This window comes from Indicator indicator, chromosome 21 (assembly GCF_027791375.1).
Source record: "Indicator indicator isolate 239-I01 chromosome 21, UM_Iind_1.1, whole genome shotgun sequence".
Classification (NCBI taxonomy): domain Eukaryota; kingdom Metazoa; phylum Chordata; class Aves; order Piciformes; family Indicatoridae; genus Indicator; species Indicator indicator.
In genome coordinates, this window is record NC_072030.1 from 17704278 (window position 1) to 17725715 (window position 21438).

Sequence of the window (21438 nt, forward strand, 5' to 3'; positions counted from 1 at the left end):
AAACAGTGTAGCCACACAGCTAGAGGAGTAGCAAGAAGTAATAAAAAGGTAACTCAGTGGCATCCTGTGAGGGCTCGAGTTTGTTGGTGTGTGCTGGGATACTGGACCAGGATTCCTGGACCAGACCCGGGAAGAGGAGGCAGCCAGCGGTTCAGGCAGGCACAGAATGAAGCCCTGGCTGTTCCGGTGTGATGGAGGCAACTGTCACCACAGGTGGGGCAGTGGGAAAGATGTGGAGAGCTGGGGAGTGGTTCAGTCTGTATCTTGGATGAAGGGAAAGTCATCACCGGCAGCCACGGATGATGCCTTCGCTTTGGCAGCTACTGAAACGTGCTTTTTTTTGATCCTCTCCTTTTATTTTTGTTAAACCAAAAGGTGTGGGAGCTTGAACATTCATAGAAAGTAGGAAATGGAAGGGGGGGGGGGGGGGGGGGAACGGTTAAATCGCCCTCCTTTCAGCGACCGCCGGGGCAATTAGCTCCAGTGAACCCCAGCGGCGGTGCCCCCCGACCGGTCCCTGCCCCTCCGAGGGCTCCCCCGCCGCCGTTCCGCGGGAGCGCAGGGCGCGCTGACCTTTCGCGGCCGCGCTGCTCCCGCCCGCCAGCAGCTGCCGCCGTCGTTCCGGCGCCCAAGGTCAGGGGCAGCTCCGCCGCCGCCGCTGTCAGCGCAGGTAGACGCGGAACCCGCGCAGGGTACGCGGGGGCGGCGGTGCCGGGCGGGCGGGGAGGGAGCGGCGGCGGCAGCGGCGTCACTGGGAGGGCCGGTCCCCGGCTAGGGCCGCGCTCCCGGCGGGCCGGGCCGCCGCCTGTATTTAAAGTGTGGCCGGGGGGCGGCGGGGAGCTGCGCGGTGCCGCTCGTTGGATGAACGCTCCCTGCCCGGAGCGAGGCAGGGGAGACGGGAGTGGAAAGGGAAGAGGAAGAGGAGGCGGGATCCTGTCAAGTTGAGTTTGGTACCAAGCAGCAGCCGAGCTGCGGGACTCGGGGAGGAGATGGAGAAGGATGAGATCCACCTGCGCAGGCTGCCGCCCGCCGCGCCCTGGGGACCGCGTAAGTCACTGGCGGCGGGGAAGGTACGGGGCCGGGGTACGCGGCTTCCCCGGCTGGGAACTGGGCTCTGCGGGCAGCCAGAGTGCCCCGATAAGGGATTTATTATTAGCGTTTCATCCACTATTTTTAAAAATCCAAGCATGATCTCTGCAAAGTACCGGTGAAATAAAATATCTCCCCTTTCCAAACATAAAGCAGTATAAAGAGTTTGAAATCCACGTTAATATAGCAATTAAAAGCTCTTCTAACCCCAGGAAGCCAATCTAATTATGAAGAAGTAGAGTACAAAGTATACAGGATAAACCCTCGAGTTGATGGTTGCTGTTAATTCAGGCTGTGCTGTGAAAGACGAGGGGGGAAGGGGGAGAAGAAAAAGGAAAAAAAAAAAGTATTCTGAAATGAAATGGGTCTGCCTCAGCGTGTCAGTAATGCTTTTACAGAACTGGCTAAACCGTGTGTCTCTGTATCATTAACTAATGTGTGCAGCAAAGTAAATTATATATATTGGAAGGGGGTAGCAATACATTTCTTGGCTGAGAAGTTAGGGAATGTCCAGAGCCAAAGAGCAAGAGCATTTAAATGGTAGGGGGTAGGAGTTTCCTTGGCTTCCCTCTGGAAATAAATCACAGCTCAGTGTCTGTGTGCCTGCATGTGCACCCACATATCCTGTATGCAGGGTGTACCAAGCCTCCACACACACAGCTGAGCAGATTTTTAGCAGCACTATTTTCTGAGGGCGTTCTTCCTACCAGTTTAGAGACAATAAAAGGAGAAGGGAGATGCTAACCAGGAACACACTTGATTATCCAGCTGAATTGTATACAAATGAAGTAAATTTAGCATGGCACCATTATAAATTCCATCCTTTACAATCAAAATTCCAAATCTCACTGTTTGCAGCTAAGAATAGCATGGGGAGCCCTTCTCTGTACTCCCTCTTTTTGGATTCCCATGAAAACCGTTATCCTGGAGTCTACTCATTAGATGGCCAAATATTTCACTGGAGTTCAGCCCATTGCTGAAAGAAATGCTGTGGGCTCATCAGACCCAGTCAGAGCACCCAGAATGAGAAGAAAACTATTTCTTGAATGTTTGACACAAACCAGCTGGGCTTTGTAGCTGAATAGCGGGGGTTTCTCGATGTCCCCACTTGTTCCGTGTTAACTTCTTCATTAAAATCAGAAGGAGTTTGAACTTCTCAAAAGTGAGATGGACAGCAAGTGACCTGGGGAGATAAAGTGCTACCTCATTACATTAACAGATATATCAGTAAGAGGGCTAAATGATAAACTGGCACTGGAAAGCTCTACCATTACTCATGGGGCAGGTGGCAATTTATCATGAGGTAATCACAGTGATAGAGTGAGAGTCCTGAGAAAGTGTTTGAGTGGCTTTTTATCATTAGGAAACTTTACATAGTGCTCTGCAGAGGCATTCTCTATTTAACTGACTGAATCACCCCTTAGCAGCATGATCACTGTGTACCAGCTTCACTAATGAGTTCAAGGGGCAGTTTTGTTCTTGGAAGGGCCTGTTTGTATTGCTATTGATAACTTATCCAGAAGAACCTGTTTGTAAAGGCTGTTGATAAGATGAAACTCCTGTCTAATTACATAGCAGATCCATGTGTCATGATAACAAATCCTGTCCATTTCTTCAGTAATTTTTTTGCTTTTATTGCTGGAGACCCGTCCTTAATGGTTTTCTGTCATCTTTATGCTCCCGTGCTTGTTACAAGGAGCTAGGGAAAAGCTGGGGTCAGCGAGAGGATGATAGAAAACAGGAAAATGAAGAGCAGCCTATGGTGCTCTGAGCTCTGGATGAATACTATCAGTTGCCAACATTCAAAGTACTGTTTTACTTTTCACTAGCAAGGAAAAAAGTGACCTCAGTACATTATTTTTGGCTTTCGGTGGCATGAAAGGACAGGTGTCCTCAGCTCCTCTCTGCCCTGAGCACCCAGACATCGCAGCTCGTGCCTGCCAGCTTATTTTATGCCAATTGCTGCCTTATGTTCTGGGGTGACCAGTGTATCTAATGAGGAAGGGGCAAGGGTCAGAACTGGGGTGGGCTCTGAGGAAGGACACTGGCATGTTGGCTTCTGAAAGGACTGTGATGATGTCCTGCCGCTTCAGAGAAAGGCTTCGAAGCACAGGCAGAAGTGCTCAGAACTGAGCACAAGATCAGGAGTCAAGTTCTTTGCTCCCCAGATTTCAGCAATCAAAAATTCCCTGAACACCTGACCCCCTTTGAAACCCATGAGAGTTTTTTGTCACCAACTTAAATGTCACCTGTCACCCCAGAAAATTAAATGGTTCCCCCTTCTTCTCTGAAGACATTTCTCAGGCCAAAGCTGGGACTTCCAGCAAGGTTTCTCATCTGTACTCCCCTGCTTCCCATGGTAGCACTGCAGCTATTTTCATTACCAGTGAAAATGATGAAGCATATTAAGATAATAATTAATCAAAGATGACAAGGGACTAATAACTGTATTGATTTAATTAGGACTTCTTTTCCAGCTCTGTAACGTGCAGTCATGCACATCATTAACTGAATATTTTAATTTGTAGTAATAGCTTATTAATTTCTGGGGCTGAGCACGGATGAAGCCACAGCTCTGACTGCCTGCTGGACTGCAGACCTGTGCCCTGATCTGCTCAGTAGCTGCAGGAAGTGTGCCTTGCTCTGTCCAAGATTGGCAGCAAGCAGTTTGTCCATCACTGCCAGCTCTTCCAGAGTGCTGAGGTGGTGGGAAAGGGGCATTGCAGAGTCAGGTGTGGTGGGTGCCCTGATGAGGTCTGTGTAGCTCTGTGGCTGCACGCTATGATTGTAGGGGTGTGACATGAAGGTTGGTGTAAAAGCAGCCTGCCGAAAGAGAAGGCAGGAGAGCAGCCCTGGGAAGCAGCAGTATTTATTGACACCAGGAAGGGAAGAGAGTCCCTTTTGACTCTCCCTTTGGATTCTGGTGATTTTGAGAAAAGGAAATGCTTGGGGATGTGCTGTGGTCAGAAAATTAGAGCTTGCTTTAAATTAACATCACTTTGGGGAAAAGGGAGAATGGAAAGGACAGGAGCAGGCATGACAAACTTGGGGACTTTACTGTGTGAAAGGCTGACTAATGAGAAGCTCACTCATCTCCTTCCTGTTTCACTGGAATACTTAGCACTCCTTGGGGCATGCTTAGCATCTTATGCAGCTGGGGCCTTGGCACGTCACCCTTTCCTGACCAGACACTTCTTCAGGAGGCAAAAGAGGTAGAAGCTGCTCTCACTGAGAGCATAACCCTAAATAAATGGCTGGTTTGCAATGTGCAGCAGGGTTTGTAGCTCAGTGTCCTGCTTGGGGTCACCGGTGTCCAGCACAGAGCTCAGTGTCCTGCTTGGGGTCACCGATGTCCAGCACAGAGCTCAGTGTCCTGCTTGGGGTCACCGATGTCCAGCACAGAGCTCAGTGTCCTGCTTGGGGTCACCGGTGTCCAGCACAGAGCTCAGTGTCCTGCTTGGGGTCACCGGTGTCCAGCACAGAGCTCAGTGTCCTGCTTGGGGTCACCGGTGTCCAGCACAGAGCTCAGTGTCCTGCTTGGGGTCACCGGTGTCCAGCACAGAGCTCAGTGTCCTGCTTGGGGTCACCGGTGTCCAGCACAGAGCTCAGTGTCCTGCTTGGGGTCACCGGTGTCCAGCACAGAGCTCAGTGTCCTGCTTGGGGTCACCGGTGTCCAGCACAGAGCTCAGTGTCCTGCTTGGGGTCACCGGTGTCCAGCACAGAGCTCAGTGTCCTGCTTGGGGTCACCGGTGTCCAGCACAGAGCTCAGTGTCCTGCTTGGGGTCACCGGTGTCCAGCACAGAGCTCAGTGTCCTGCTTGGGGTCACCGGTGTCCAGCACAGAGCTCAGTGTCCTGCTTGGGGTCACCGGTGTCCAGCACAGAGCTCAGTGTCCTGCTTGGGGTCACCGGTGTCCAGCACAGAGCTCAGTGTCCTGCTTGGGGTCACCGGTGTCCAGCACAGAGCTCAGTGTCCTGCTTGGGGTCACCGGTGTCCAGCACAGAGCTCAGTGTCCTGCTTGGGGTCACCGGTGTCCAGCACAGAGCTCAGTGTCCTGCTTGGGGTCACCGGTGTCCAGCACAGAGCTCAGTGTCCTGCTTGGGGTCACCGGTGTCCAGCACAGAGCTCAGTGTCCTGCTTGGGGTCACCGGTGTCCAGCACAGAGCTCAGTGTCCTGCTTGGGGTCACCGGTGTCCAGCACAGAGCTCAGTGTCCTGCTTGGGGTCACCGGTGTCCAGCACAGAGCTCAGTGTCCTGCTTGGGGTCACCGGTGTCCAGCACAGAGCTCAGTGTCCTGCTTGGGGTCACCGGTGTCCAGCACAGAGCTCAGTGTCCTGCTTGGGGTCACCAAGACATTTGTAGGTCTTTCCACTGTACCTTCAAAAAGCTGAATCCTCTACTAGATCCTGGCTTACTGCAGAGGGTGGTCAGCACAGTGAGGAGAGCTGTGTATGCCAGAAACACTGGGCAGGCTCCAAGGGAGGACCTGTCCAAACTCCTTGCTGTTGTCCTTTGGCAAGGTGATGGGGACTTTGAAGTGATTAAGGTATCAAGCATTAATGTCATGTAGGGTTGTTGGGTCGCTGTATAGGTAACCATTAGACTCTTGCCATTAGCATGATGACCTCCATAAACAGAAGCCACCACTTTTATTTCTTGCAAGTGTTTTCAGGGATTCTGGGGGGAAACAAAACAACACAAAAACCCCCACCAAAACCCAAACCACACACCACAATTCTGCACACATCCTCACATTTTATCACACAAGCCAAGTCAGTGATAGTGGCATGAAATAGTTCTGCTTACTTCCAGTGACTACAAAAGCAGTTTATCTTCCATGCCACTCTGGGAATATTCACCTTCCTGACCTCACCCATGTTTGCTGCCAAACTCGAGATTATGGCAGGCCTCGCAGCTCTGTCGTAGGTACAAACCCCAAGAGGGGTTTTACAAATGACAGATTTTTTTTTTCAGGGGCTGGCAGCCACATGCCCTGCTGAGACCCTATCAGGGTGTTATTTTCAGTGGTGCTAAGTCATCTTGTGCCAGCTGTTAGATCTAAGCAATGTCACGGAGCAATGTGAGTAACGGTGCACAGCTTTCCTCTGGTGCTTTGGAGAGCAAAAAGCTCGTGGTGTCAGCATGGTCACTGCAAGGTGATTGATGGTAACTGTAGACCTTTTAGATCTAACCACAATGGCTGCCTGGATTGGGAGGCTCTGAATGCTCAGGAAGTGAAGCTCCTCATGCTGGGCTGCATTAGTCACTGCTGCAGCTCCCTAGGCTAGCCCACATGCCCTCAAGGGAAGGAGATTTCTATTTATTTAGTTTAGCCTTTGATTTGTATCCCTTATCCCTCTATTTCTGAAAGTAGTCCTGCATCCTGGTGGGAGGGCCAGCCCTTCTCCCTGCCCCCTAACCTTCTGGGATCCTGCAGCCTTTATCTGCAGACAGCTGACCTGGCTCCCTGCACACATCCTTGCCTCTCCCTTGCTGTGGTTCTTTGTGCTATGCCTCCTGCCCTGCTGTTTCAGCCCCCTTTGCTGTTTCCAGTGTCTTGTCCCTGCCTCTCCTCTGTGGCTGGCTCACATGCTAGTGTTTTCTTCAGACTCCCACGGTTTGCATATTTGAACCTTCTCTGGCAGTCTGTCCTTCCAGCCATTCCAGCAGCTATTTCCAGATTTGAGCTGATAAAAAGACAGGAGTAAGGCTAGATCCAGCCATTCCTCTTCAGTATCTTTGCTAGCTTGCCATATCTCCCTATCTGATTTATTCCTGGCAGCTCTGTATCTGTGCAAAGGCCTGGATGTCCATTCTAATTGAGTGGCATATTAATAATCTATATCATCACTGAAATGTCCTTTCAGACTACAGCTTTGAAAAACAGAACTCTTTCTTTTTTTTTTTTCTTTCTTTCCTCCCTTCCCCAAACACTTCTGACTTTTTGGACGCAACTATGAGGGGCCCAGAAGTTCAAAATTTGAGATCTGTGAGGAAAAGGTGAAGTGGTTTGCAGGCAGTAACTACTCTTTTTGCATCTTATAAATTATTTAACTTATATCATGACATCAGCGATTACAAGTTGCATGGTCCTGGCTCCCAGTCCTGCTTGTCTTACCTTTCCCTCTATTTTTATCCTGCAAAGGGAGAGGAGTCTGTACTAGAATGAGAGAAAATAACTGTTTTCTAAACACATGGCAAATATTTGTTGTTTCTTGTCCATCTTCATTGAAGTCAGCTGCTGTCCTGCTTGCAGAACAAACTTGGAATGTGCAGTAGGGAGCTGTGTGTGGGTAAGTGAGGCTGATGAAGAATTCTGCCCAGGAAGACTGAAACACTTCTCACAGCACTTGGTCAGTGAAAAAGGGAGAAGCTTGGCGACTAAGTTACATTTCCAGTGCAGCTTCAGGACACTTTTAAATGGTGAATAGGAAAAGTGGACAGATGCTGACTTCAGTGACCTCACAGTATTCAGAGGGCTCTGCATTCATTACATTTTAAACCTCTTCTTTGTAACATGATATTGTGAGGGGATTATAATGGCTCATAAGAAGAGAAAAGGCAGCCAAGGTGGAAGTTTTACGGTTTTTACTGCTTTGGATGAAGGAAAGTGGCAGAAATATGCCCAAAGCAAATCCAGTTCTGTATTTCTGCCTCATCATTTCTACTACAGTGTCTTGGCTGATGATGTACCACAAGACAGGTCAAGGAACATGCTTTGCCTTTCTTCCCGGAGTTGGGAGGCAAGGATTCAAGCTGTGCTATAGCTTTCTGTTCATGATATGATTGCCCAGCAGAGATCTACTGCAGGCTGCAAAAGATGGAAGATTTTATGCAAATACCATGAGTTTCATCCCAGTGTGCTGTAGCACTGTTGTCCTGGAAAGGTCTTCTAGTGATGGATGCATGTTATTTTGGCAGCCCAGCAAGAGGAGAGGGGAAAGAAGGGTTGTGTGGGCATGCTGCTTTTGCTGAGAAGCCACTGGGAGTTGAGCAGTCAGCTCTGTGTTAAATCACCTCTCTGGGTTTGGTTAACATGGGCATGGAGAAGGTAATCCACCTCATAGAATTGTCAGGGTTGGAAGGGACCTCAAGGCTCATCCAGTTCCACCCACCCCTGCCATGGGCAGGGACACCTCACACCAGAGCGGGTTGCTCAGAGCCACATCCAGCCTGGCCTTCAAAACCTCTAGGGATGAAGCTTCCACCACCTCCTTGGGCAACCTGTGCCAGTGTCTCACCACCCTCCTGGGGAAGAATTTCTTCCTAACATCCAATTGGAATCTGCCCTTTCTAGTTTTGCTCCATTCCCCCCAGTCCCATCACTCCCTGATGCCCTGAAAATTCCCTCCCCAGGTTTCTTGTAGCCCCCTTCAGATACTGGAAGGCCACAATAAGGTCTCTTCAGAGCCTCCTCTGCTCCAGACTGAAGAGCCCCAACTCTCTGTCCATAGCAGAGCAGCTCCAGCCCTCTGCTCATCCTCATGGCCTTCTCTGGACACCTTCCAGCACCTCCTGATCCTTCCTGTAATAGAGGCTCCAGAACTGGATGCAGTACTCCAGGTGGGGTCTCAGCAGAGTGAAGCAGAGGGGGAGAATCACCTCCCTTGACCTGCTGGCTTTGCTTCTCTTGATGCAGCCCAGGCTCTGGTTTGCTTTCTGGGCTGCAAGTGCACACTGCTGGCTCATGTTGAGCTTCTCCTCCACCAGCACCCCCAAGTCCTTTTCTTCATCCTGAGACCTTTTCTCTTGTTTGTAACTCGGTATGGACACTGTTGATGGAAGATGTCTGTAATGGTTTGGGATGTACCAGCTGGTGCCATGATGTATCCAGATCCAGAAGGGAAGTGTCAGTCATAGGACCACTGGGAAGGGTAAGGCCCAGCAGACCATGGTGAGGCAGCTGTGTAGCAGGATGGTGAAAGCATCCTTTGCTGAGGCTCACTAGTGAAAGCTACTCCACTATTGTCTGTGTCCTGTGCTCCTGGCATGGAGTCTGAGACTGGGCTAAAGAAGGAAAATGGTTCTCTGTGTGTAGTCTGAATGTTGGTATGTGGTCAGCAAACCTCATCCAGATGCTTGTATCTTGCTGCAGACTTCTGAATGTTCTTTTTTTCCTGATGAATGGCAAGAACAGGTTTCTAAAAATAAATTAATGGTTTTCCCTTTTTACTTCCTGTGACTTAATATGCTTTATTTATCTATATAGCTACTAGTCATCATTCTTCAGCTCATGAGAGTATAAACAGAAATCAGCCTGAGTCACCAACAAAGGACATGGAGCCAGGCTGTTTCCAGGATTTTGGGCAGGTATAGGAGTTTCAGCCTGGGGCTCATGGAGGGAAAGTTGTGTGAACCAGCTCTGGGGTTGTGTCTTAGGGGTCTTGCATGAAGCAACACAGAGCTGAAAGAGCGACTGCTGCTGCTTTCTGAGTCTTCTTCCGAGGTGGTAAGACCTTGCAGCACTGTGCAATGAGTTAAAAATGCACTCATTCCTTTGTTTTTTAGGGTTAGTTTATTCCAGACCCTAAAGCTGATCAGAGCAACATCCAAAGCTACAGTTTGCTTTCATTTAATCAGCTCAAGCCATGTACATCAACAGATTTAGTCTGCTTGGGCATCCAGTCTGTTCATCATGCTGCTGATAGTGTGCCCTAACCCGATCATAAACTTCAGTCAAGCTTCAAGTAACGTAATTGGGTTTTTTAGGACATGGGATCTTTTCTCTGGGGATTGCCTGCTAAAACTTAAGGCTGTTCTGTGCAATGGTAGCAGAATGTGCTGTAATTTTGGTTACTCATTACAAATGTGAAGTGGTCTGACCTAAAACATGCTGAGCTTCATTTGCAGTTGCAGAACACATTCTGGGAGGGCCTCTACTCTGTTGGTAGGCAGCACATTTGTATCCTGTAACAGAGGATAAATAGGAAAGACACCTTGCAAGGTATACTGGAGAGTGCAGATCTGTGCTGTCTGTGTGCTGAGGGATGGCAAACAGGACTGACTTTGTGCTCTGGGGGAGAAAGGACTTGCCAATGAACAGTGTAACTCAGGCTGAGTGTTGACATCTTCCATGTCTTCTTACCAGCATGCATCAAGGGTGTGAGCTGAGTAATCCTTAGCTTTCCTTTCAGATAATTAAGTGAGCCTGAATGCAGGTCAGGTCAGTAGAGTATGCTGGGATATGTTGTTTGACTTTGTATCTAGTGGATGGTAACAGAAGGAAATCAACTCTATCCCAGCCTAAACCAGACCCCCCCATACACTACCCATGTATCTTTTCAGATCTTGCCAATAAATCCATTTTTCATGTTTTCCTGTGCACCATGCCTGGTTTGCTGCTTCTGGGTATCTTTGCTCCCTGCTCTTCTTGCTCTCCTCATTAGTAACCATGCTTGTTGAGCTTCATCCTCAGCTGGTGGTGCTGGGGTTTTTTGCCTCTGAGGACTGCTGTGTAGGGTATTGCAAAAGTTTTCTGTGCTTCCCTTCTAAATGTCAAGTTAAGTAAAAGGAATCAAAGCTTCAAAAAACAATAACCTTCCCCCCAGGAGCCATGTTTGCTGTTCCTGTGAGTGAAATGAAAGACTTCCATAAGCAGACAGGGACAGTACTGCATAGCCCAGCACACGTGGCTGTCACAGGTTCCAGGGGATGTGGCTGGCAGGGTTGTGTTTGCAGACTCCATCAATTTGTCTGGGAACAGCCTTCTAGCCTTTGGCATTGGCATCCCCAGGGGCATACATTTGAAATGCTACTTCATCTGTACAATTGGTATCAGTAATCTCCTTGGCAGATAGCTGGGAGCAGCTGAAGAGCACAAGAAAACAGTGTAAGGTACGTTGCCAGGAGGTACTTCAGCTGTAGCAGACACAACTGTTCCTGTGCTGCAGATTTGGGTTTCAAATTCAGTTCCTTTGTAGGAATATTTTACACCTCAGTGCCCTGAGATGTAAGATGGTATTTGGGCTCTCAGGTTAGGATCAGATGTACTCCTAAACAATTGTACTGGAGGACATGCAGGAGACCCTCCTTTAGTTCACATGGTAGGAAGCCAGGTTGAGAGGCAAAGGCTGAACACAGAAGTCACATCCTAGCCCTTTTGCACATGTTTTAGAAATGCCAAGTGCATCTTTACCCAAAGATATCAAAGGAGTTCAGGAGCCTCAGTGAGCCTTTGGGAGAGCACATCAACTCCTTTTGCATTGCATTTGTTTGCAGTCGCAGAGCTGCTGTGATGTGGCGGTAATGGAGATGTCAAGTTTAGGGATTCAGCAGAAAACAAGAATTTTCATTTAGTTCACTCAAAATTGACTCAGCTGAGAGGAGATAATACTTGTCCAGGATTCAACCATGTGCATTGTGTAGGTGAGAGTGGAAGAAGCAGAGCAGCATGGATCTGCTCTAGATTGAACCAGGGTAAAATTGTTCTAGGTGCTCCTTAGTTCAGAGCTGGAGGTCAGGCTGTGCTTATTCACTCTGCTGGTTCCCTTGCAGGGGACTGCTGAGTGCCACCACCCTGGAAAGCCTGACCCAAATGAAATAGCTTATTTGTCATTTTCAAATGAGGGTGAATCTGATCCTTCAAAAAGGCTGTGAGTAATGACAGGTCAGCAGCTGCCAGAGAAAGTGCTTGCTGGTACCATTTTTACACTGCCATAATGACTTCTCTTGTGTGTGTTCGGATAAAGTATCTTTAATTAATCTTAACCACTGAAGTCCATTTGACATCTGCCAATGTAATGGAGTGGCTGGATAATAAAAAACAAAGGCTGCATACTAATTACCAGTGGAAGAGCAGGGTTAGATTGTAAGTGTTCTGCTACACACCAGAGGCACAAAAATAAAGTCTAAGCCTTTTAAAGCAAATAGTTTCAAACTGGCAGAGAAATTAATTTCATTTTTTCAACTTTCTCCTTGTAGCATCTTGGTAGCAAGCTTTCAGTTAAAAGAGCCAAATGCAGGTTTCCAAAACACGATCCTTATTGTCTTCATAATAAAAATTAATGAAAGCTTTCCTTTTTTCCCTTTTCTTTGTTTTTTTCCCTTCTCTTCAATGTATTTTCTTAAAATAGCTCAAATTTGCTGTGCCCTCTGGCCCTCATCCAGTAAAGCACTTAAGCATACAAATAGCCCTGGATTTGGTAGGAAGTGGGCAACTGAGTGCAAACCCCCTTGTGTGTCCCAACATCTTCCATACCTCTGTTTTTAAGGGAAATCTGCCGCAATTTTTCCCACCCTGCACAGTGTTTTCTCTACCAAACATGAGCAGGATCTCACACTCCAGTCACCCATCTCTGCAAGGGGGTTTAAGAACTGTTCAGTTGAAGTGGAGCATCTCTGCACTTCAGATAGCTTCTTGTGAGCTCTGTTCTGGAATCCAGCAGTAATCCATAGTGACTGTGACAGTGAGGCACATGTCTGATGGTAATTGAGGAGTTCAGCATCTCACTGGTCAGGGCACTAAACCTTTGAAGTCAAACCCAGTTGGAGTAGTCCCTGGGAGCTTGTGATTGATTTCAGCCCAGCAATTGCTCTGCATTGACCAACTCAAGCACACTGCCCATTGGTGCCAGGAGCTGCCTCCAGAGGCTGGCTTGCGGGAAGCTTTCACCTTTTGCAGGTGCCAAATGAAACCAGGGAAGCTAGCAAACATGTTTCAACCTCAGGGTGAGACACACCTGATGATTCAAACAAAAAGGCTTCTCAGTCTCATGTACTGTCTGGACAGTGTGTGTGTGCTGTCATTTCCTAATGTGAGGAGGGACAGAAAAAGTTCTCATAGCCAGATTGTGACAGGGCCATGTCCCTGTTTTGCAGTCAGACCAGGGAGCTCATTTCAACTCTTACCCTTTCCCAAGTTTGATGTCATTGCCCTTTCTCTTTCTTTATACCATATCTTTTCTTTTAGCTGCCTTTTTTTTTTTTAATCTATTGTAAAGATTCAAAAGGAAGAGAAAAGAGGATATAACAGAAGTGGGATATAACCAAAGTAGGTAGGGGAAGCGTTTCAGCTGTGCACAGGCAGGAAATCTGAGCTCCTCTGGAACCTAAATGAGTCCTGGAGTACTCTCACTGTTTTCACATATTTATTTCCCTGTGTGGCTGTTCTGCTTTTCCCACATTCTCATCAAAGTGGCCCCAGAAGGGACAGTTGTGAAACAAAAACTATCTGTGAGTAGGGGGAACAAGCCCAGAGCTTTTGTTAAGCTACAGATGCCTTGGGTTTAGCAAAAACAAACAACTTTGACTGCTCTGAGTATTTGTAAGTGTTGATGCTCTCTTCTAAATGTATTTTAATATTGGGGGTGGGAGTGGAAAATGGGAAAGGCAAGAAGAGATGGCAGTGGCCGTCCCATCTTGCTGAAGTTTAGGATGAGCCTATTACTGATGAGGCTTCCTCCCTCCTCCTCCTCTGTCCCCTGGCCTGGATGCAGATAGGTTTGCAGCACTGAAACTCAAGGAAAAAAAATAGTTTCTTCCCCTGGTTCACATGAACTGCTTTGAACTGGAACAGATGTGGATGTACAGAACTATCTGCTTACAGCAACTGTTCCATTTATAACCATGGCTTTTCTATTCAGGTCTCTTTATCATTTTAACTTCTCTTTCCATATCCTTTTCCACAATAAAATATTCTCAACTAAATGGGTTTTCAGCTCACATCCAAAACCTTTGCAAGAACCATTCCTTGCATGAACTTAGTGGCAGCAATGCTGTTCAGCCGCTTTTTGCTAATAAAGATGGCAGTGGAGGCCAGCTTGGGGTTCTGGTATTCATAAGATGGGGACCAGAATATCACTTCATTACCAAATTAGGGCAGAATCTGGAGTCTGATGCAAAAGTGATAAAGTCTTGCTGAAGGTGTTTGTAATATTTAACTTCTAAATGGCATCTCTATTAATTTTCTGCTTTGCTGAACTGTACTCAGCTTTAATGTACAAAAGTTGTTTGTGTGCAACCCAGCCCAAAACCGTTCCAGTGAGCACAGATAAGAGATTCAAATCCAACCACAAAAATTCGGACCACAGCGTTGGGTTTTTGCTTTATGTTGTCTCTTTGCAAACTCCCCCTTTGGAGTAAGCTCATTCACTGGTTAAGTGCTCAATAATGAATTCTGCAGGTGCTCTGCTGAAGGACAAGGTGAGCCCTGCTGTTCTTCCCCTTGCCTTGAGACACCAGGATGTGTCCTGAGACAAGAGGCTGCGTGCAGCCCCGGACGAGCTCGGCAGTGGCGTTCGGTTGAGAGGCATCGGTTCTGCCTCTCCCAGGGAGCAGAGCATGTGGCCTTTATTACAAAATTAGGAATTCATTTTTTTAGAGTTAGTTCAGTTTCTCTGTGCTCTAATTTTCTATGGAAACCATCAGTTGTTTGTATGTTGGAGACCGTATGTGTCAAGTGCTTTGTCTGAGTCCATTGCTTTCAGCCTTGACGCAGAAGAACAAAAATTTCATCAAAGTTGTGGGGCCAGATAGGATTTTAATCTAAACCATGCTAAAAGCTGAAGCCCTCTGGGACTGTGGACTTTCTGAGGGTTCAGCCATGAACTGCCTCCTTCTTTACCTTCAGGAGGGCCAAAGATTTTTCAGTGTAACCTAAAGGTGTTTTTCTCTTCTGGTCAACTCAATACTGACTCTAAAACTGGGCAATGCAGTTCTGAGAGGCAGTGTTGTGTTGATGCTGGGATGCTCTGAGGAGCAGTGCAGGCAGGCAGGGTGTCCAGGGACCACAGGCTATGGATTCATCACAGCATTGAACAAGAAATGCTTTTGCTGTTGTCAGATTGTCATTCAAGTTGCATTAAGTAAAATGAAAATCGAAGTAGAGCTTTCCAGTATAGAAAAGAGAGGTTTGAGTGTTGCCAGCAACAAACAGGTGAAGAATCAAAAGGAAATGTTGTGCTTAATCTGCTCTTAGCAAGGTGAAACAGGTAAGGTCTCTGTCAGGCTGATATGGTGTGGACAGGTTTCTGACACACCACTTGTACTTGCTTAGACTCACTTTAAGCTCTTGTGTAATTGCACCCCTGGGGTGTACCTTTCAGTGTGAAGTGTTTCTCTTCCTCTTTTCTCCTTCCCATTATCTGTACCCTTCCTATTTCAATAGTTGCAGCTCCCTTGATTTGCTGGATTTAATTTTCATCTGAATTTTCTTCTAAGAAAATACCACAGACATTCAACTGATAGCAACCTCTTTGAGTAATTTTGGTTTCACTGTACTTTGCCAGCAGACAGAAAACCTTTTCCACATTATCCCCATGACAGAGCTTTCCCCCTGAACTCTCCTCGTGTCCTTTTGCTACCCTTCTGCAGCTTTAATAAGAATGAAAACTTCGTGGGAACGTCTTCGGTCCACAACCACATCAAAGCTGTGGTTGAAGTCCAGATTTCAAACAGTCCCCAAAGTTGGGCAGCCCGTTTTCATTTGATATGTTCTATAGGGGCCCTGCTTGCATCAGTCAGCAGGAGGCTGGAAAGCAGACACCAAGTTCCCAAAAGCTGATTGCTGGCAGGGCTGAGGCTACATCCATCCCTCTAACTTGTCCCCATGGGCTGTTTTATCCTCTTCCACCAGAGCACCACAGTGTGTCTGGTTTAAATATTGACCAGTAGTAATTTTTTTTAATGTGAAGAGTGTGCCATGAAGGAAAATCTGTTCAGAGTCCTATGATACATCACTTCCATTTCTCTGCACGTTTGCCACTTTTATTGCCTTTATTTCTAAGGAAAAACCGTTGCGTGGAGCCTGGTTCTAGTCAAGGACTTCTCTGGCTTATGTGAGGAGCAGGCAAAGAGCTGTCACATCAGAAGAGCAAATAAATCCCAGTGCTTCCAGCATCCAGGAGTGCCCAGCACTGTAGCACGTGTGGGCACCAAGGATGAGCAGAGACAGCAACAGAGGGAAAGCTTTGACAAGCTTTGGGTGTGTCACTTGGCCATGGGATGGATCTTAGGAGGCAGTCTGGCACTTTCATTCCCTAAAAGCTTTTGACAAGAGACAGATAATACTGCAGAGTTTATTTCAATGTAGATGGTTTCATCTTGTGTCTTTTTTCTCTTTTTTTTTTTTTTTTTTTTTTTTTTTTTTTTTTTTTTAATTCTGGATACTTTCACTTCTTCATACAACAAAAAATCCTCTGCCCCAGCTATTCATTAAGTTGGGGGATTTGGGGTCAGTAGCTGGTTGTATGCAGGAAGGAAGCAGTGGGTGTAGAGAGCAGCTGGATGCAGCTGGAGTGTCAGTTCCTTGGCAGTGGGAGATGTGCCCCCAGCTCCCATCCTTCTGCCACATGCTGCACCCCTGGAGCTGGGAGGGACCTCCTGGAGCTTGGGGGCTATGGGGTCTGCATCTGCTGGAAAGAGAGAAGACTCCTGAGCTGTACCCAGGGGAAAGAATGCAGCTTGTTTCCTTTTAGAGTTTCCTTTTTCTTTCTGGATGCATGCACTCCTTTGGTCAGGTGAGCACCCAAGAGTGTTGGTGAGCATTCCTGCACAGAGTGGTGCTGGTGGAGCTCCTTCATAGCCCTTGGGTCCCTGCATGCTCCAAGCCTTCCCTGGAACAACTTAGCGGGCTCCCAAACCATGAGGTTGTTGCACAGTGGATCAGATGTCTAAAAACACAAATTATCTGAACAGTCCTTTTGACCAAAAGGAGATCTGAACATGGGGGTCTCCAAAACAGAAGTGGTTTGGTTGCTCAGTGCCTGAGCATGCTTGATGCAAGCAGCTGGTGCTCTGCTGTCTGTCTGTGTCCAGCTATACTCTCACAGCATCGAATACATCCTGAGGCTGAGCACCCCAAGAGGTGCTGAGTACCCTTGTCTCTATCACCTCCCATGAGGAGGAGTGATGAGGTAGAGCTGTGCAGCTGTGTGCCAGCAGTGACTCGCTGTCTATTGGGGCTGGCTCCTTTGGATGGAGAAGTCAGGATCAGAAGAAACATAGGAGTCGTCTTGGGACCAACATTGGAGCACAAGGGCTGCCTAGAGAGGCTGCACCTGGGAGGAAGGGGATTATTGCTCTTAAAATGTTTTGAAAGTGAGTAGATCTGGGTGATGCTTTGCCTTTTCTACCTTCCCATCTTACACAGGCTGATTTGTTACACATCTGTGGCATGGGTGATGGATGAGACATTGGAATATTTACTCACCAAATTTGAAGGGCACAGAAACTCACCATGGGAAACCAGCATCTTCCTGTAGGCTGAAAATCTCCCAAGTCAGAGTCTGCCCCAGGCATGTCACACAGCCTCCTCCAAGAAGGGGGCAAAAAGTCTTAGCCCAAACAGAGAGAGAATAATTTTCCCCTGCAGAGTTTTCTTTCAGGTTCAAACCCTCTGAACTGCAGGCTGGTTGGTAAAGTGTTGTTAGAGAGGCTGTGTTTGTGAAACCCCTGTCAAAGCCCTTCTCAAATCCAGGAAGATTTTTGCCTTGATTTGTGTCACACAGAGTTCACCAAGGCTGGCATGAACAAGTGTTTCACTTGGTGTTCTGGACTTCAGTGATGGTTTGCAGCAGCAGGAGCGTGTGGCACAGGATCAAGGAACTCTTAGTTAAAAAGAAAAGAGGCAAGATCCATCCTACCTGACTGAACTTGCACAGCAGAACTGTGAGCCTGGGCTTGTGAGGCTTAGAACTGCAGCATCCCTGACCCCTTGCATCAACAAAGCATTTTGCTTTCTGCTCTCTCTGGTTTGAGCAGCAGAGAGCTCACACAAATAGCAGCTTCAGCTCCTCGGGAGGTTTTGCTCTGTTCTCACCATTCTCTTGCTTAAACAATCAATCATTTATGAGGCTGCTACATGCAGCATTCACCTTTCCTTGCTCTTGGTAGCAGCATTTCTTTCCACCCTGAGTTACATAATGATCTTACAGCTTGAGAGGAAGATCCTGTCATTCCTAACTCCATGCACCTGGAACTTAAACCCAACCCAAAAGTCCAGCTGAAAGCAGACAGATGGGTGTGTACAGGGAGCTCTTAAACCTGCTGCTCTGCTGAACCTTTCTGAGAATACTAAAGAGAAGTCTGCCCTTTAACCTTTCCTTTATAATGCTTTCTGGAGGAATAACTTGCAGCTTTTTTATTTTTCTTGGGAGGGGTAACCCTCAAGTGAAAAATCTGTCTGGAGTAAGTGAGACTGATAGTCACCAAAGTATGAGTTACAGTTTGGAAACGTCTGTGAGCTGCTGTCTCTGAGAACAGGCTGAAAAGGGAGCCTGAAAGAAACATTAGAAAGGAGGTGGAATGTTATTTAAGCTGTAATTATAAATATAGGAGGCACTCTGATGTTGTTGCTTTGCTTTAAAACTGCCACGTGAGCAGGACTTGCTGCCTGGGAGTTTGGAGCATGGGATCCAGGAAAGCTATTTTAGGACAGAGGGGAAGATGCACATTGCCTCACCAGATCTGTCTTGAAATGGTGAGCTTGGACCACAAGAGCCAGGAGCTGTAGGATTTCTAATACCAGTGTTTTCCCCTGGCTGTAGCTCAGCTGCAGTAGGCAGGTAGCTGAGTGAGAGAAGCAGAGCGCAGGGCTGCCCCTCTGCTGGAGTGTGACTCCCAATGGGCTCTGAAGTGCAAAATCTCTGTCTGCTCCCAGCATCATGCAGTGTGGACATGGTGCATCACCCAGAATGCAGATGCAAATGTTTTGGAAAGAGCTTTAGAGAACTATTTCCACCTCTGTTTTCCTTGGGACCAGCTGCTGCTGTTGCACCCTGAAAATAAAATGAGAGCTGATTCCTTTGCCTCTTAAGGAAAGGACATCTTAAACCAATCTTCATGGTGGTATGTGTTCAAATTTCATCTGCTGCTTGTTTGGGTGCCTTCAGAAGTGCTGCACTGGGACACAGGCTCCAAAGCTTCACTGAAGTCAAGGGGAGTAAGCTGTGCAGGTGCTGGGAAGAACCCACCTGGGAGGTGACTGTGTCCTGTCACCTGGGGCAGGAGGGTGGCAGTGTGGATGGCTCAGCATGCAGGCAGGACCAGCAGTGGGCTCATAGCTCTTAATGGAATGAAACCCTTCAGCAGTGCCAGTGGGCAGCAGCTGCTTTGAAATGAACATGATGGAAACGTGTGGGGACACGTTGGTGGCAGTGAGCCCATGAATGCTTGCAACTGAGAGCTCCCTGCCTCCCCTCTGATGCCCCACGCTGTGCCCTTGTGTCAGATGTCCTTAAGGCTGGCTGGACTCATGAGAGCTCCTGGGTAACCTGCTGAACTGTGAAGAGCTGTGGTGGTGGAGAATGTGCATGACCTAGGGCCACAGGCTGGATCTGCTCATGTGTTATGCTCGGCCCTGGAGCTGTTAAGTCTCCCTTCAGCCATGTAAGTGGTGCTGGGTGAGCAATATGTGCTCTTCCCCATGCTCTGCAGTGTTTGAGTGGCAGCATGCATCCACAGTGCAGCATCTGCTGGCACAGGTTGTTCAAAAAGGGTGATCTTGACAGCAGCTGCCAGGTGTGGTTTGTGTCTGAGGTGGTATGAAAACTTCTGCTAATTTTTTGTTGAGCTCATGGATGTGCTTCAGTTGTGCTTTCTCTGTCCCCAGCTGGGGCTTCCACAGGAATTTTGAACTTAAGAATACAGAAAATGTCAGTGAGAGGAGATCATTTTGTGGTGGTATCACCATTTTCAGAATTTCCAGCTTGGTCCTGCAAATTACTCGGTGAGTCCCTGTTTGTGTGCTGCTCCACCATGCAGTTATTTTCAAGCCTAGTTGTGCATCAACACATTCTCCATCAGCCATGCAGATCTCAGCCTGAGCTGTTTAAAATGCTTGAACTGACTCCAGTTCTGAAGTACCACAGCTATCTGAGAAGTACATCAAAGTATCCTTCAGTGTTCATTTCTCTTTATTATCTGTTCTCGAGCACTGATGTTTTGCAGTCTAATTAGTGTATGTGTAGTGGAAGTTCTCTTTCTGATCTCACTTCAGATGTGCTCTTGTGTTTATAAAAGAAGACTCTCCTCCAGTTTCTATGAACCTAAGTTTTACTGTGCCAAACTCAAATCTTTGTTCAGATCCCACAATTCTGTGTGCTCTCAGGTCACTCAGGAGTACTGGGTTGGTTTTCTTTCAGCCGGGTTTAAAGTTCCATCACATGCCTCAAAAAGCGCCCAGAGGAGTCCATGGGAGCTGAGTCCCTCTGTGCCAGCTTCAGGCTGGCCATGGCAGGAGGGTTGATAACAAATCTAAACCAAAGCCTGCTGGTGCCCAACTGCCCCACCAAAAGTGTCTTGAAACTGCAACCAGTCAAGTGAGTGCCTTTAGCCTTCAGCTTTTGTGTTTGTGACTGTGGAGTTTGGATCTGGTGCTAGCAGCCTTAAATCTTGCACTGATAAAGCAGAGTTGTTGTTGCTTCTCTTCCTGGAAAATGATGTGGGATGGCTTGGGATGAGAAGCAGGCGAGTGCAGACCACTCCATCTGGGTAGGAATAATTAGCTGGATAAATAGCAGTGCCTCAGAGAAGGGTCTTGGGGTCACAAACTTAGCATAAATCCACAATATCTTCTGTTGTAAGGAACGTGGAGTAATTCTGCTCAGGGTTGGAAAGGGCTGACCTGGAGCACTTTATCCAGTTCAGAGCATCTCTGTGAGAGAAGTCTGCATGACACAGCCTGAAGCTGAGAGGAGAGCAGCAAAGATGGGAAGAAATCCAAGAAAATCTGTCTTAGAAGCAAGCAGTGGAAGAGAGGCATTTGGCCAGTGGGGTTTGCAAACTTCTGCCTGGGTCTCTAGGTAGAATTGTTGTTTCTGGGGATGATGTTCATTGTCCTTGTCCTGTTCTCGGGTGCCTGATGTTAATGCTGGAAGTTGTTTGGAACTTAGAGGGGAAACTCGATCTTACAGGAGCAGGGAAGGAAAGAGTGGGGAAACCCCCTGTGTGCACATGCCCTCTGTGCCAGCTGCTTTCAGGAACTCCTGGGTCATCATGTCCAAATCTTGGCTATTTTGGGCAACCACATCACAGAATCCCATTCATAAACTGCTCAGGCACCATTACAAAAATAGTTGGGCTCCATTTATTTAATTATTTATTTTCTCTCTTGCCTCCATTGCTCTGATGTGAAAGTCATGCCCCTGCTCTGGAGCCTCCTCTCTAGTGGTCATCTCTGTGTGTTTTAATTCTCAGTGTAGTCACACCTGCATTTGGCTCTTCATTCCCCTTTGCTTTTTGGCCACCCAGCTGGGGTGGGGAAGAGGGTAATGAAGGGCTTGTTTTCTAGCTTAAAAGGCCCAGGTTCTTTTATTGTTGTCTGGAAAGCCAAGCTTCTCCCTCTATCACTGCCACCACCTCCCCAGGCATTCTGCATCCAGTTACATTTGAGTTCATGCTTCTGAAATAGGAT

At 47.6% G+C, this 21438-nt stretch overlaps 1 protein-coding gene across 1 annotated transcript in view; it reads left to right on the forward strand.

Moving 5' to 3' along the window:
- Positions 1–989: 989 nt before the first annotated feature.
- The window catches only part of ANO1 (anoctamin 1), an 82127-nt gene continuing 61678 nt past the window's right edge, over positions 990–21438 (forward strand). Inside the window, exon 1 of the mRNA XM_054390302.1 lies at positions 990–1047. Within this exon, the coding sequence (XP_054246277.1) occupies positions 990–1047 (58 nt within the window). The remainder of the gene's footprint in view (positions 1048–21438) is intronic.